The 13,770-nt window shown below is 60.1% G+C and overlaps 3 protein-coding genes across 31 annotated transcripts in view; 2 read left to right on the top strand and 1 right to left on the bottom strand.

Annotated features, from left to right (window-relative positions):
• Positions 1-5,708, top strand: part of COL18A1 (collagen type XVIII alpha 1 chain) — a 31,378-nt gene extending 25,670 nt beyond the window's left edge. For 3 of the 6 annotated variants that reach the window (XM_021400298.1, XM_021400299.1, XM_021400293.1), the window contains 22 exons: positions 53-88; positions 168-257; positions 468-497; positions 584-610; positions 691-753; positions 838-912; positions 999-1,034; positions 1,127-1,180; positions 1,412-1,486; positions 1,617-1,688; positions 1,805-1,838; positions 1,964-2,026; positions 2,101-2,144; positions 2,247-2,360; positions 2,490-2,634; positions 2,711-2,784; positions 2,864-2,992; positions 3,107-3,142; positions 3,232-3,483; positions 3,566-3,763; positions 3,958-4,073; positions 4,297-5,708. In XM_021400298.1, coding sequence (XP_021255973.1) covers positions 53-88; positions 168-257; positions 468-497; positions 584-610; positions 691-753; positions 838-912; positions 999-1,034; positions 1,127-1,180; positions 1,412-1,486; positions 1,617-1,688; positions 1,805-1,838; positions 1,964-2,026; positions 2,101-2,144; positions 2,247-2,360; positions 2,490-2,634; positions 2,711-2,784; positions 2,864-2,992; positions 3,107-3,142; positions 3,232-3,483; positions 3,566-3,763; positions 3,958-4,073; positions 4,297-4,510 — 1,977 coding nt within the window. In that variant the 3' untranslated portion in view covers positions 4,511-5,708. The remainder of the gene's footprint in view (positions 1-52; positions 89-167; positions 258-467; positions 498-583; positions 611-690; positions 754-837; positions 913-998; positions 1,035-1,126; positions 1,181-1,411; positions 1,487-1,616; positions 1,689-1,804; positions 1,839-1,963; positions 2,027-2,100; positions 2,145-2,246; positions 2,361-2,489; positions 2,635-2,710; positions 2,785-2,863; positions 2,993-3,106; positions 3,143-3,231; positions 3,484-3,565; positions 3,764-3,957; positions 4,074-4,296) is intronic. The other 3 variants (XM_021400297.1, XM_021400295.1, XM_021400296.1) reach the window with 3 other exon arrangements.
• SLC19A1 (solute carrier family 19 member 1) lies at positions 5,508-10,754 on the bottom strand. 2 transcript variants are annotated; one of them, XM_021400301.1, is made up of 6 exons: positions 10,606-10,754; positions 8,068-8,360; positions 6,884-7,649; positions 6,529-6,721; positions 6,293-6,434; positions 5,508-6,213 (listed from the first exon to the last, which is right to left on the bottom strand). In XM_021400301.1, exons 2-6 carry the CDS (start codon positions 8,287-8,289, stop codon positions 6,049-6,051), a joined length of 1,488 nt encoding a protein of 495 aa, XP_021255976.1. In that variant the 5' UTR covers positions 8,290-8,360; positions 10,606-10,754; the 3' UTR covers positions 5,508-6,048. The 2 variants fall into 2 exon arrangements, with proteins under 2 accessions (XP_021255976.1, XP_021255977.1); XM_021400302.1 differs by lacking the exon at positions 10,606-10,754 and having other exon boundaries at positions 8,068-9,368.
• Positions 10,937-13,770, top strand: part of PCBP3 (poly(rC) binding protein 3) — a 49,179-nt gene continuing 46,345 nt past the window's right edge. For 22 of the 23 annotated variants that reach the window (XM_021400321.1, XM_021400313.1, XM_021400329.1 and 19 more), the window contains exon 1: positions 12,063-12,214. The gene's annotated coding sequence lies outside the window, so the exon portion shown is untranslated. Of the gene's footprint in view, positions 11,076-12,062; positions 12,215-13,770 lie in introns of those variants that run through there. The other variant, XM_021400306.1, reaches the window with a different exon arrangement.

The raw sequence follows: 13,770 nt of genomic DNA, 5'->3' as shown, positions 1-13,770 counted from the left end.
TCATAGGGCCAGTGCCTTCCTTGTGCTCACTCATGCTTCCATCCCTTCACAGGGTCCAAAAGGCAACCGTGGGAGCCCTGGTGAGAAGGTAGGTGTGGGCTGGGCACTGCTGGGATGCGAGTGGGGCTGATTGGTGGCAGCTGGGTCTGACAACCTGTGTCCTGCAGGGTGAGCGAGGCCAAGACGGTGTGGGGCTACCAGGCCCCCCTGGCCCACCTGGTCCGCCCGGACAGGTCATCTACATCTCAAGTGAGGATGTAAGTAATGGCTTCTGGCACCCTCAGTTTGATGCCCAAGTGCTGTGCCATTCCCATGCTGGGGGGAGCTAAATCTGGGGGGAAAAGCACCTGTCCAGCCCCTATCGTGTGGAAAAAACAGGGGACCTCTGTGGTAGCTCTGCCTGTGCTGCAGGCTGGCCTCCAGAGCAAAGATCCCATTAAAAAAAAATGTTTTGACTGTTCTTCTAGAGGCCTTTGGCAGCTCTGCCAGGCCCAGAGGTAGGTACCACCCCACTGCCCCCATCCTTACCTGGGCAGTGCACCCGGACAGCCGCCTCTTTGCTCACTGTGTGCTCCTCCTGCAGGGCAGACCAGGACACGCCGGTTTCCCAGTGAGTGTCAGGGTGCCAGCAGCAGGGCAGCCCCTAGGTACCAGTTGGGTAGCTGATGTGGGCTCTGCTCCTCTGCACAGGGCCCAGTGGGACTGAAGGGGGATCGGGGATCACCCGGCATCCAAGGTGCACCGGGGATGAAGGTAACAGCTCTTGGTCCCTCTTTCTTCTGGCTGGTGCCAGCCCTACGACACTGGGTTTGTGCTCCATTTGTATGCCCCTTGCAGGGAGAGAAGGGAGAGCCCGGCATCATCATCAGCCCAGATGGGACCGTCATCACTGCCAACGTGAAAGGACAGAAGGTAAGTGCACCATGCCGGAGCACAGTGCTGCTGGTGGTGCTGCCATCCTGGTGCTGATAACATTTCCCTGTTTGACATTTCCACAGGGGGAGCCTGGGCAGCAGGGACCAATGGGCCCATCTGTAAGTCAGCATTGCTACTCTCCTTGCGCCTATTGAGGGATGGGGCTTCTCCAGCGCTCTGAACATACCTCTCCTCTCTCTTTTCCCTCCAGGGCCCCCATGGACGAGCAGGGATGAAGGGAGAAATTGGCTTTCCGGGCAGACCTGTAAGACCCATTCCTGGTTTGTTTTCCATCCCTGCCTCTGCCTCTCGGCTTTTGGCTCCTCCACCTTGGTGCTCTCCCAGCATGCCTGCCTGACCCCAAAACATTGTGTCCACATGGGATGGTGGGGATGGAGGCAATGCTGGGGATGGAACACAAGGGCAGGGACACCAGCTCTGGCCTCTGCACCATGACATGGGGACAGGAGTGAGGCTGATGTTGTGCCATCAACAGGGACGTCCTGGCATGAATGGGCTGAAGGGTGAGAAGGGTGACCCAGTGGACATCAGTGGTGTGTTGGGCTTGCAGGTGAGTGCAGCTGCATGGAAAGGGGGACAGGGGACCAAGGGATCCTGCATCCCTTTGGCACAGGGCACAGTCCCCTGCAGGAACCTGTTGCGCTGTCCAGGACCCTGATGCATCTTCTCTCCTCCTCCAGGGTCCCCCTGGCCCCCCAGGCCCCCCAGGCCCTCCTGGGCCGCCTGGCAGCGTGGTCTATGACAGCAACAACGTGAGTAGTGCTGCGGTCCTCTCGGTGCTTGGTAGGGTTAGAGAGGGCACCCTGGTGCCATCTGCCAGAGTTGGCTTGTAGGCTGGTACCAGCAGCTGCTCTCTGTGTCCCTGCAGGGCTTCAGTGATGCCAGCCGTCCTTCCTTCCCGGGTAAGGGGAGTTCTGTACCCTGGCACCTCCTGGCAGTCTGGGGATCCCAACCAAGGGTGCCTCTGTTGGAGTGGTGGCCGTGGGGCTGCACCTCTGAGACGGCATCACCCATGTGCTCCCCACAGGTTTCTACCAGTTTCCAGGTCAAAAGGGAGAGAAAGGAGATGTGGGTGCCCCGGGGCCCCCAGGTGAGTGGCACATCCCCACGGACAGAGAGACGAGTGGTGGGTGCCCTGTGCCCACACTGTCTCTCTCTCCCCAGGCCAGTTCCCCTATGACCTGAGCCGGTTCAGTGCCAACCTGCGGGTAAGCTTTGCCTCATGGGCATGTCCTCAGCACCTGGTCTGGTGCCATCTGGGGCTGTGGGGTGCACCCAGCTGCTTCTCCTAAGGCCACACCTTCCCACAGGGTGACAAGGGAGAGGCAGGTCCCAAAGGAGAGAAAGGCGAGCCAGGTGGCTCCACACTCTATGGCCCCAGTGTCAGCGGGCCACCAGGGCCCCAAGGCTATCCTGGTCCACCGGTGAGTACCCCCCACCCTGCCATGAGTATCCCCCACCCTGATGGTGAGTACCCCCATGGCACAGGGGCCAGCAAGTCTGGGTGCTGGGGCTGTGCCTTTGTTTCAGTGATGCTCTTTCACACTATTCAGGGTCCAAAAGGGGAGAGCATTGTTGGGCCACCAGGGCCTCCTGGACCACAGGGCCCCCCTGGCATTGGCTACGAAGGGCGGCAAGGCCCCCCTGGCCCTCCTGGCCCCCCCGGCCCACCCTCTTTCCCAGGCCCCCACAGACAAGGTGAGTACCTGCCCTGTGTCTCTGCCTTTTCCCCAGCGTGGGACATCACTCACCATCTCACCCTCCTTCCACTCAGCGATCAGCATCCCTGGTCCCCCTGGACCGCCAGGCCCCCCCGGGCCACCAGGCACCAGTGGGACATCCCTGGGGGTGAGTTAGGGCTGGGATGGGTTGGAGGTGTCACCATGTCCCCATGCTGAGGCTGAGCCCCATCACTCTGTGCCTGCAGCTGCGCACCATGCCCACATACCAGGCCATGCTGAGCACTGCACATGAGCTGCCTGAGGGGGGGCTCATCTTCCTGGCTGACCGGCAGGAGCTCTACGTCCGCCTGCGCGGGGGCTTCCGCAGGGTGCTGGTGAGTGGGGACAGGTGGCACTAGGCTGCTCCAGCTGGGGTTTGGCACCATCCTTCTGGGAATGCTCTTGGGGCGGGGAAAGCAGCTCTGCTCTCACATGCTGTGTCCTTGCAGCTGGAGGAGCACACCCTGGTCCCCAGCTCAGCGCTGGTGAGTCCCATCCCTGTCCCTTCCATGTCCCTTCCATGTCCCCTGCACAGATCCGTGCAGCCCTGAGTGCTCTCTCCCTTTTGCCCCAGGACAATGAGGTATACGACAAGCTGCCCAGCATCCACTACGGGGGGGCCCAGCAACCCATGCACCCCCTGCGCAACCACAGCCCCCCGCCCACTGCCCGGCCCTGGCGTGGGGATGAGGTGGTGGCTAACCAGCACCGCCTGCCCCAGCCGCCCCTGCTGCAGCAGCACGAGCTCCTCAACAGCTACTACATCCACCGCTGGCCAGATCCGGCCCCCGTGGCCGCTCATGTGCACCAGGACTTCCAGCCTGCTGTGAGTGCCTCTGGTCCCTGCCCTGGGCAGGGAGATGGCATGGGGTATGACATGTCCCTAACACTGCTCATCTCCTTTGCAGCTGCACCTGGTGGCCTTGAACACCCCACTGAGCGGTGGCATGCGTGGCATTCGTGGTGCTGACTTCCAGTGCTTCCAGCAAGCCCGGCAGGTCGGGCTGGTCGGCACCTTCCGTGCCTTCCTCTCTTCCCGCCTGCAGGACCTGTACAGCATCGTGCGCAGGGCTGACCGCACTGCTGTGCCCATCGTCAACCTCCGGGTATGGCCCCAGCCCCTTCCCAAAGCCCTTCACTGTGCTGTGTCCCTCCACGTGGCACCCAGAGCTGCCATCAGGCTGCCTGGCAGGAATGGTGACTGAAGAGCATCCCCTGCTTGGGGCTGCTGGGAGCCACAGGTTGGAGCTCTGGAGCTGCAGAACTCTTGGGATGGGCTGACCCCTTTTTCTGCCCCCAGGATGAGGTGCTCTTCAGTAACTGGGAGGCCCTCTTCACCGGCAGCGAGGCACCGCTGAGGGCTGGAGCCCGCATCCTCTCCTTTGATGGCCGAGACATCCTGCGGGACTCAGCGTGGTGAGCATAGGGCCACTGTTCCTGCCAGGGTGCAGTATGTGGCTGCTGCAGGCAGAGAGGGGACAGGGTTGGAGTGGACACTGGGTACTGTGCACTGCATCCTGTGCTGACAATCCCTGAGTACTGGGTATTGCATGCTGCATCCTGCCCTGGTCATCCCTGCAGGGAGGGCGGCTGGGGACTGGATCCCATCACAGCAGCCTCACATCCCTCTGCCTTTCAGGCCACAGAAGAGCATCTGGCATGGCTCAGATGCCAAGGGCCGTCGCCTGCCCGAGAGCTACTGTGAGGCTTGGAGGACGGAGGAGCGTGGCACCAGCGGTCAGGCTTCCTCACTGAGCTCAGGCAAGCTCCTGGAGCAGTCAGCCAGCAGCTGTCAGCATGCCTTTGCTGTCCTCTGCATTGAGAACAGCTTCATGACTGCCACCAAAAAATGACCCTGCTCTCTGAGTGCTGCACACCTCCTTGGGGAGGCTCTGCTCCCTGCCACACTCCTACCTTTACCCCACTGGGTTTCTTCTCCCCCAGACCTAAAGCCAAAGAGTATCGCCATTGTCACTGCTCTGTCCTGGAGGGGGCTCACCCCCACCCCTGAGCATAAGGGCAGCCGTGGGCTGGCTGCCTTCTTCCTCCTGTACCTCTGGTTCCACTTCTTTTCTAACCCCTTGTGTTTAACCACTTCAGCTGTACCCTTGTGTCAGCCACGTGCTCCTCCTCCCTGCTCAGATGCTCACCAGGGAGGCTGGGTAGGGAAGGATGCTCTGCAGGCAGGTTTTGAAGATGCTGTGCAGTGTCACCTGCTGGAAAGCCCTGCTCTGTCCTGGCCAGGAGCTCGGGGCCAGCCCCAAATCCACATTGCAAGGGGTGCGGCATCTCCAGTCCACCCAAGGAGGACCCCAGCTATCCCCTCCCAGGTGAGGACCGACCCATGGTGGTGGTGGGGCTCCCTGGTGCCTCGTTCCTCTGCAGTCTCCATCCTCCCCAGGTAAGACCCATCCTATCCGGCCCTGCACCTCCTCTCTATCATCCATCCCTCGCGGGGCACAAGGTGAGCCCTGGTGTCTGGTCCCCATATCCGCCCCAAAGCCCCCATCCATTTCTCCCTACCCCTGTATAGGGTCAGGCTCTGAACCCTCTGTGTGCTCCCCGCCCCAGGTGCTTTCAGCACAGCTCAGTGGGGACTGAGGGGGTGCACAGGGCAATGGGACAGCCTCACTGCTAGGGCAGGAGTGGGGTGGCCTGGCATGCCCTTGGCATGTGTTTACATGCATTTGCGTGTGTGCGCATGTTGACCACTTGTGGTACCTAGGCCAGACACTGCCAGCACCTGCTGGGCCACTGCTATTGTGCCCTGGGGGCCACAGCGGAGCAAAGACAGTTTGCATTGGTGTGGGCATATCCAAGGTGCTAAAAAAAAAAAAAGGAAAAAAAAAATAAATCTGTAACTAGCTTTTTATTATTTTATAGAAATTACCATAAAAGCTGTGCAAGTCACACGGCGTGTATTTCTTACAGTCTACTGTATTTTGTGTAATTAATGGAATTTAAAGCCTGTGGATCTTTATATTTTTTGTCAGTTGTGTCCCATAAACCATTTTCTAAAGGCACTGAATAAAGAAACGTTATCCTCTTGTAGCCTGGCTCCATGCAGCTCTGCAGGATGATGGGGGTACCCCTTGCGTGGTGCCCTTTGTTGCTGTGATGGGCATCCTGCCTCTGTCGGGGTATGTTTGGGCCCCAAGTAAGGGTTGGAAGGACAACCCTCGGGGCTGGGTGCTAGCTGTGTACTGCCAGCATCTTGCTTTGCACCCAGGTCATGGGGCAGCTGGGGCAGAAAGCTCAGCACCGTCAGAAGGATGGGAGGTGAAGCATATGCTGGTGGTGACACTCGTTGGTTGAGCCATGACCAAGGTTGACTGAGCCATGCCAAAGGAGCCTGTCCATCTGTCCATCCTGCCTCACTGGGTGCTGGCACTCAGGCTTGCATGGCCGCTGCCTCAGGGCTCTTCTCCTGCAGTTGCCCCTCAGTGGGGATCAGCTCTGGTGGCTGTGGGTGGCCGCTGTGCCGGATGACCACCACCATGGCCACCAGCAGGTAGACCAGTGCCAGCAGTGAAAAGTAGCCAAAGTAGACATAGAACTGCAAGAGAGTGGTTCTGCAGCCAGCCCCACACCACTATGGGAACCCGCCCTCCTTGATGCTCCCAGCCCCATCCTACCTGGGGGTGCACAGAAAGGCCCAAGCCCCTCTTGTCAGCCACAATGATGGTGATGACAGTCTTCAGCATGGTGCCAAAGAATGTGTTGACTCCAAAGACAAGGGCGCAGAGCTCTTTGGATAAGGAGGTAGCTATCTGGAAACTGAGAGATGAGGAGGGTGGTGAGCAGCAGCCCTGCCACCACCCCACACACACACCCCAAAGCCCTCCCAATGAGGGGTCAGAGTACCACGCACATGGCGATGGGAACCAGAAACTGGTAGGAGCCACGGAAGAGGACATAGGCTGCGTAGCAAAGCCAGATGTTTCCGGTGGTGTTCATGAGTAGCAGCAGCCCTGCCTGGATGGCTGTCACCACCCCAATCACCAGTGCTGACCGCAGTGCCCAGTGGATCTTCAAGTAGCCGGCCGCAAAGGAGGCGATGGCTCCTGGGCAGGGGGATACGGGGGACACCATCAACACTTCACCATCAGAACATGCTGCTCCACCACATCCTCAAGTCTACTGACACCACCCCACCCCACATAAAGCACTGTGAAGACCCTGTCCCCAGGACATGCAACGGGATGAGGTTGTCCCACCCCACATACCCAGCAGCGTGGAGGCAGCATCCACCCCACCGTTGTACAACCGCCGGTTGTCCCTGGCTGGGTAGATGTCGTTCCAGAGGATCTGCACGTAGTACAGCACCAGGTAATAGCCAGCTGAGTTGAAGATCCACCAGAAGGACCAGAGCTGGAGCCGGGACTGCTTGGCCACCACACACACCTCCCGCAGCATGCGGCACAGCACAGCCTGGCGCCAGCCCCCCATCACCGTGCCACCGTCCCCACTGTCTGTCTTATCCCTACTGTCCATCTTATCCAGCTCAGTGGGCACAGCACCATTGCAGGCCGCCTTGGCCCTGTTGAAGAAGAGGCTGCGCTTGGGCCGTTCCAGGAAGAGGGTGAGGAGCAGGCCAAAGGTGACGAAGCCCAACGAGACGTAGTTGAGGGTGAGGAAGGAAACACTGCCAAGCGTAACGCAGAGCTGCCCCAGCACTGAGCTGGTGAAGACGCCCAGGAGGACGGAGGAGCGGGAGTAGCTGGCCATGCGCTGGTAGCGGGACGGTGCAACAAGGGAGAAGATGTAGGAGGAGTAGGCGATGCGTGCGGCCATGGTGACACCGTAGAAAAATTCCATCAGCTGCATGGCCAAAATGGAGGTGCCCAGCACCAGCAGTAGCCAGATGGAGATGTGGCTCAGGCTCTGCAGCACCAGCACCGGCTTGTAGCGCAGGTAGTCTGTCAGCAGGAAGATGGGCACCAGCACCGCCATGTAGGAGTACGTCAGCACCGGTGTGATCACGTTAGTCACCTGCCATGTGTGGGGGAAGGCCAAGTGCTGTGTGACCCTCCCGGGGAGGAATTCGGCCCCACATGCTCGGCCCAGCTGAGCCCTGGCCCCCTCCTGTGCTGGGAACATGGCGTTCCCATGGAGGCTGGAAGCAGGGTCAGCATTGCTTAGCAGAGGAGGATTGCTTAACCCCCTCGCTGCCAGCAGCCCCAGCCATGCACCCCAGCTGCCCCATCCCCAGTAGCACAAAGTGAGCTCAGCCTTCCATCCCGCCAAGAAACGCCTTCACCCCAACAGTGGCTTCCAGGCATATGAGGAACAGCAGCCACCTGACCCCAAGCTGCCAGGTGCTGGCACCCATGCTGGGAGGTGCACAGCTCAAGACCCAGTGCCAGTGGCTGAAAGAGGTGGCACCGGGGCAGAGGTACACACATCTCACCTCCACCTGCGTGAAGTTCTTGTCGGGTCCCAGCAGGTAGGGTGTGATGAAGCTCTCCCCAGGCCGGATCTGCGTCATGAAGCCATAGAAGCACAGGTAGAAGACCTGCAGCTTCCAGCGCTGCTCTGGCGCCGTCTCCACAGGTGGCTTCTTGCTCTCGTCCTGCTGGGGCATGGTGGCAGCACTGTGGTGGGACAGGGGCTCGCGCCTGGGTACCATCATCTACGCGGGCGCTGCTGCGCCAGGCTGCTGTGCTCCGGCTGCCGGCACTCCCCAGTGCATCGCTGCAGCTTCTGGGGAGAGAGCAGCGTTTGGCACAGCATCAAACTCCTCCGTAATAGCAACACAAATAAACTAACTTCTCTCCCCAGGAGGTGTTCTTGCAACAATGTAAGCCCATGGAGATCAAAAAGAGCTTTATTTTGCCAAAGGGGGCCCTCCGTTTTGGGCAGTGTTTTCAAAGCATGCCTCAAGATCCTATGGATGCACTGCGGTGGGGCTGTCCATCCCCCCACCCACCACACTGCCGCCTGTTTTAAAGGCAGGGGAATTTTGCCCCCCCCCCAAAGCAAAGCTGACTTTTGGGCGCATTTTCCCAGGGACTCGGCCATTGGGATTTTAGAGGACCCAAAGATAATGGCATCACTCAAAGCTGTGCCAGAGTGTTATGCTCAATCAGCAGCAGCCAGGGAGGGGAGAGAAGTGCCCTGAGCTGTCACGAGGTTCATGGTCTGCTGGAGGATTAATGTCCAAATCCCTGAATTTGGCACCAGGAAGCCTGATTAGCAGTCATGGGATGGGATGGGGAAGGCAGAGACCCCCGGTGAGCGCTCAGGCTTTCAGAAAGCACCTCCAGGAGCTGCTTCTCTGCCTATGCTGTCCTATATTGGGGTTCGTCCTGTTTAGTATCTTTATTGACTGTCTGGACGAGGAGATTGAGTGCACCTTCAGTAAGTTTGCAGATGACATCAAGTTGTTAGGAAGTGTCGATCTACCTGAGGGTAGAAAGGCACTGCAGAGGATCTGGACAGGCTGTATCACTGGACTGAGGACAATCAAATGAGCTTCAACAAGACCAAGTGTCGGGTCCTGCACTTTGGTCACAGCAATCCCATGCATTGCTACAGGAGAAGGATCTGGAGCACAAGTCTTAACGAGGAGGAGCTAAAGAAATTGGGGTTGTTCAGTCTGGAGAAGAAGAGGCTCAGAGGAGACCTTATCACTCTCTAGAACTCCCTGAAAGGAGGCTGTGGCACAGTGGGGGTTGGCATCTTCTCCCAGGTAACAGCGACAGAGCAAGAGGGAATGGCCTTAAGTTGGGCCATGAGAGGTTCAGGCTGGATAGTAGGAAACATTTCTTTTCAGAAAGAGTGGTGAGGAATTGGAACAGGCTGCTCAGGGAGTCATGGTCCCTGGATGCATTCAAGAAACACGGAGATGTGGCACTGAGGGACATGGTGGAATGGGTTGGTGGTTAAACTAGATGATCTTAGTGGTCTTTCCCAACCTTAAAGATTCTGTGATTTTATGACTGCATCCACCACGCAGAAATCCCTTTACTCTCATCCCATGTAACCCCACACTGCCAATGTCCACATTTGCAAAGTTCCCTGTCCCTGCCTGCATCTGTCTCCCCAGATGGCAGGCTTTTGGATGTGGTTCCCCTTCCTGCTGGCATTTCAAAGCCATTCAAGGGAGGGCATGTGCAAAACAGAAAAGAGGGGGCTGCAGCTCTCCGGAGGAATGGAGCTCCCTCCCTTCCTCATCCTCGCAGCGAACTCCTCATGCCCCGCTGTCCTCCCAGCAGTCCTCCCTACCCGGCAGTGCTCGCCAAGCTCCATGTGTGCGCACGAATCTGTGCCACCGGGACCAAGGTCTACAAACCCCGTGACCCGCTCGGCACACGGCTCCTCGGCGCCTTCCAAAGCCCTATCCCCAAATAACCGCAAGTTCATGGCCAGCGCCATCCCGCGCGTGCTCGTCCCCATGGAGGGGTCCCACCATGGAGATGTCACACAGTTGCCCTATGGAAAGCCCTACAAGATGCACAAGGCTTTTGTACAGGGCTCCGTGCGAGACGCAGGCACGCGCGAGGAGGGCAGCGCGGCGGCTGGGTTCTCGCGGCGTGACCTTGAGGAAGGGCCGCAGGTGGCCAAGAGGTGGCACAGCAACCCGCAGAGCCCGGCTCGCCTGCGGGAATGCTGTCCCACGGCAGAGGCACGCGGTTCTAGGGGGACACGCTTCGTGGGCTGCGGTGGGAAGGGGTCCAGCGGGCAGGGAGGGGGTATGCACAACCGACTGGAGTAACTCCCCCACAGAGCACCCCTAAAAATACACCGCCGGGGGGGCATCTCTGCCTCTCTGCCTCCCATCCCCGAACCCAAGGGACAGGTGCACCTTCAGCGCCAGGTTTGGGATGCACGTGTAAGAGGAGTGGGGTGCGGGGTGCCAGGGCCCTTGCACGCCTCATCCCTCGCATCCGAGGTACCGAGGTACCCTGCATCCCAGTGCCCCCCCGGTGCCCAGTGCCGGCCGTACCTGCGAGGGAGCGGGCATGGAGACGCCGGAGGCCCCGCTGCCGCCGAAGCGGGATGAAGAAGAGGAGGATGACGAAAAGAGGGGGGGATGGGGTGGAAGAGCCGGGGAGACCCGGGAAATGTAGTCGCATCCCATGTGCGCGGGGGCAAGGAGACTACAGCCCCCACAGTGCTGCGGGCGGAAGGAAGAGGAGGAGAGAGAGCAAGGGAAGGAAGAGGAGGGAGGCGCTGCTGGGCAGTACCAGCGCCAGTCTCGTCTCCCCGTTAGCGTGTCGCCCCCTACAGCTCTGCCTGCGGATCCTCCCGCCGCGGGGCTCCGTGTGTCCCCTCCCGGCGTCCATGCGGCGGCCTCTGGGCAGCTGGTTGCCGCCCCTCTCCGGGCTCCTCGGGGCCCGTCCGCAGGTGGCGGTGGTTCCCCGCTCTGTGCTGCCGAGCCGCAGCAGCGCCGTGTCTCGCCGCGTGGAGACAGACGTATGTCCTCGCTGCTGTCCCGGCCCCCATGATGCACCCCAGGGGTGATGGGGGCACTTTCGATGTCCGGGCGGGATTATCCATAGCCCTATAAATAGCGCAGAAAGCCAGAAATGGGCATTAACTCCGAATGCTCCACCCCTCCCCCTGGCCGCAGCGCGGGCCGGGCTGCGCGTGTCCGCTTCCGCCCCCAGCAGTCACTCTACCAGAAGCAATGCGACCCGACAGCCCTCGGATGCTCCAATGAAATATTCATAGACCCGCGTCCGCCTTGGGGGGGGTCCCAGTCCGGGGCTTTCTGCACCCCAGCGCTGTAAAGCACGCAGCCCCGGCGGGCAGACCTCGATTTCCCCCGCTGTAGGGCGTCCCAGCAATCGCCACAAGCCAGCATTTATGTTGCTTCTATATTTTTCCTCCTTATCTCAGACAAACAATCGGAGCCCAGAGGTGTTGTTCGGGTGCAGGACACCGCGGGTGAATGCAGCCTGGGAGAGACGGGGTGCGCACAGGCTTGGCCAGGGGATGTTTGTTTTGTCCCCATTGCTTTTAAAGAGATGAGAGATGCCCGGTGGGGTCGTTGCTTATTTATAGGTGTCAGGACCCTCCCTTATGTCCTGCAGCATCTCGGGGCGATGCCGGGCGCTGCCTGCACCCGCTGGGACCCCCAGAAGCACCCCCTGTCCCCACACCCCAGCAGTTGTGTCTCGATGCCACCGCGGTGCAACCGTCCGCCCCAGCCGCCGGCCGGACCTTCCCGCTTGGGACAGCGCACCCCAAATCGCACCGCCGGGCTCTGGCAGGTGTCAGCCCCTCCTCAAAACCCAAGGGCTGTCACCTCGCGGTGCTGCCGGTGGCGGTCCCCAGGTGCTGCGGAGGCAGCGGGAGCACGAGTGTGAGGATGAGGATGGGGTGGGCTCTGCTCGGCGGGGTGGGCAGGGCCTGCGGGGCCGGGCAGGGCGCACAGCTCTGGCTGCCGCTGCCTCGGAGCGAGCCCCGCCGCGCCCTGCCGCCTCACCCTCCGCCCCCGGCCTCCCCTCCCCTCTCTGCCCCTCTCCTCCCTCCCCGACCCCCTTCCCCTGCGTCGTCCTTCCGCGCCTCTCCAGAGACCGCCCGTCCATCCGTCCGTCCGTCAGGGGCAGGTAGGATTTTTCTTTCCCGGGACTTTGTTCTCTCTGGGAGGGGTTGCTCCCTCCCTGCTGTGCCTCTCTCGGGGCAGTGCCACCTCCTGCACTGCTAGGAATTTGGTGACCATGTTCCCATTCCGGGATGGGATCCCATCCCTGCTTGGATGGTGTCCCTGTCCCCAAGCCGCACGCATGGGAGCAGCTCAGGCCCTGAGATGAGCGATGTCAGGGATGTGGCATGGGTGGGTGAGCCCTGGGCAATGTGTTTTGGGTGTGAACCCCTGTGGGGTCCTGCATGCACCATGTCCCGGGTTACTGGTGGCGTCTGAGCCCCTATCTCTGGCCCTCCAAGCACCCACCAAGCAAACTCATGGCTGCACCCACAGCCAGGTGAATGTGCCCCCAGCCTCAGTGCCCACAGGCGAAGGAGGCCCTGGTACTTTGGAGCCCATGTCTCCAAACACTCACCCCTGGCACTCGGGCATCCTGCTTCTTCCTGTGGCCGCTGCACTGCGGAGCATCCCCACCCTGGTGTGGATGCTGCATGGCCCCCCAGGAATGGTGCAGAGCGCTGTGTTGCGGTGCATGCGGTGCATCCTCTCTGGCCCTGGATTGGGCAGGGGTCCCCTAGGGGGTGGGCAGCAGCACTCCATGCAGGGCTGTGCTTGGCCATAGCCCTGGGATAGGAGGTGAGGAATGTGCCCAAAATCTCATCCATGCTTTCTAGGATTGTTTCCATTGCAGCATTTGGGGGGATGTGATGGGAAAACCCCTGCCCAACTTGTTTTTATATTGTGAAGGTGCAGCTCTGCTGCATGATGCAGAGCAGTCCCTGGCAGGTGCCAAAACCTGTGCCACTGGGGTGGATTGGAAGATGCTCGGCTCTCAGGGCTGTGCTGGGGATCTCCAGCCCAGATCTGGCTGATGGCTCTGCATGGGACCCCAGCTTCTGTCTCTGGGCTGTGTAAATGACGTGAGAGACCACGGGCACATTTTGGAGCTGAAGCATGCTCCACCCAACCCAGTGGCTGCGCTGCAGCACCACTGTGTGTGTGGATCCCCGTGCTGACCCTGCAGGGAGCTATGGGTGGGAAACAGTGGTGCTTTGTCCTCCCTTCCATCCCCTCATAGAGATTCCCACAACCACCTATGTGGCCACAAATGGATGCTCTCATCCCTCTCTTTTATCGTGGAAAACCTCTCCTTTAAGTGTCCCCAAGGAGCCAGGTGTGTGTGTCATCTCCCCAGAGTGGCAGAGTGTCCTTGCCCCTGTCCCCACTACCCCCATGGCCACATGGCCAGGATGCAGGCAGCCCCGGTGGCCAGTAGAGCTGGTGGTGACAGCGTCCTGGAGTTGGCACCTCCCTGGAAGAGGTTAAGCCCAGAGCTGGGCTCTGGTGTTCTGCTGATTCCTGTTTTGTGTCTGGGTGCGGTAAAAGCTTTTACGCCTTGGCTGGGTTTCAAGGGCAGACGCTGGAGGATGACTCACACTCCCCAGTCACCAAGAAGCAAACCTGTGGTGCTGACTTCCGCCAGCACAAGGTGATGGCTTCCTGGAAATATACACACCT

The sequence above is a fragment of the Numida meleagris genome, chromosome 5, assembly GCF_002078875.1.
Source record: "Numida meleagris isolate 19003 breed g44 Domestic line chromosome 5, NumMel1.0, whole genome shotgun sequence".
NCBI classification, from domain to species: Eukaryota; Metazoa; Chordata; class Aves; order Galliformes; family Numididae; genus Numida; species Numida meleagris.
This window is presented reverse-complemented; position numbering and strand designations above follow the sequence as displayed.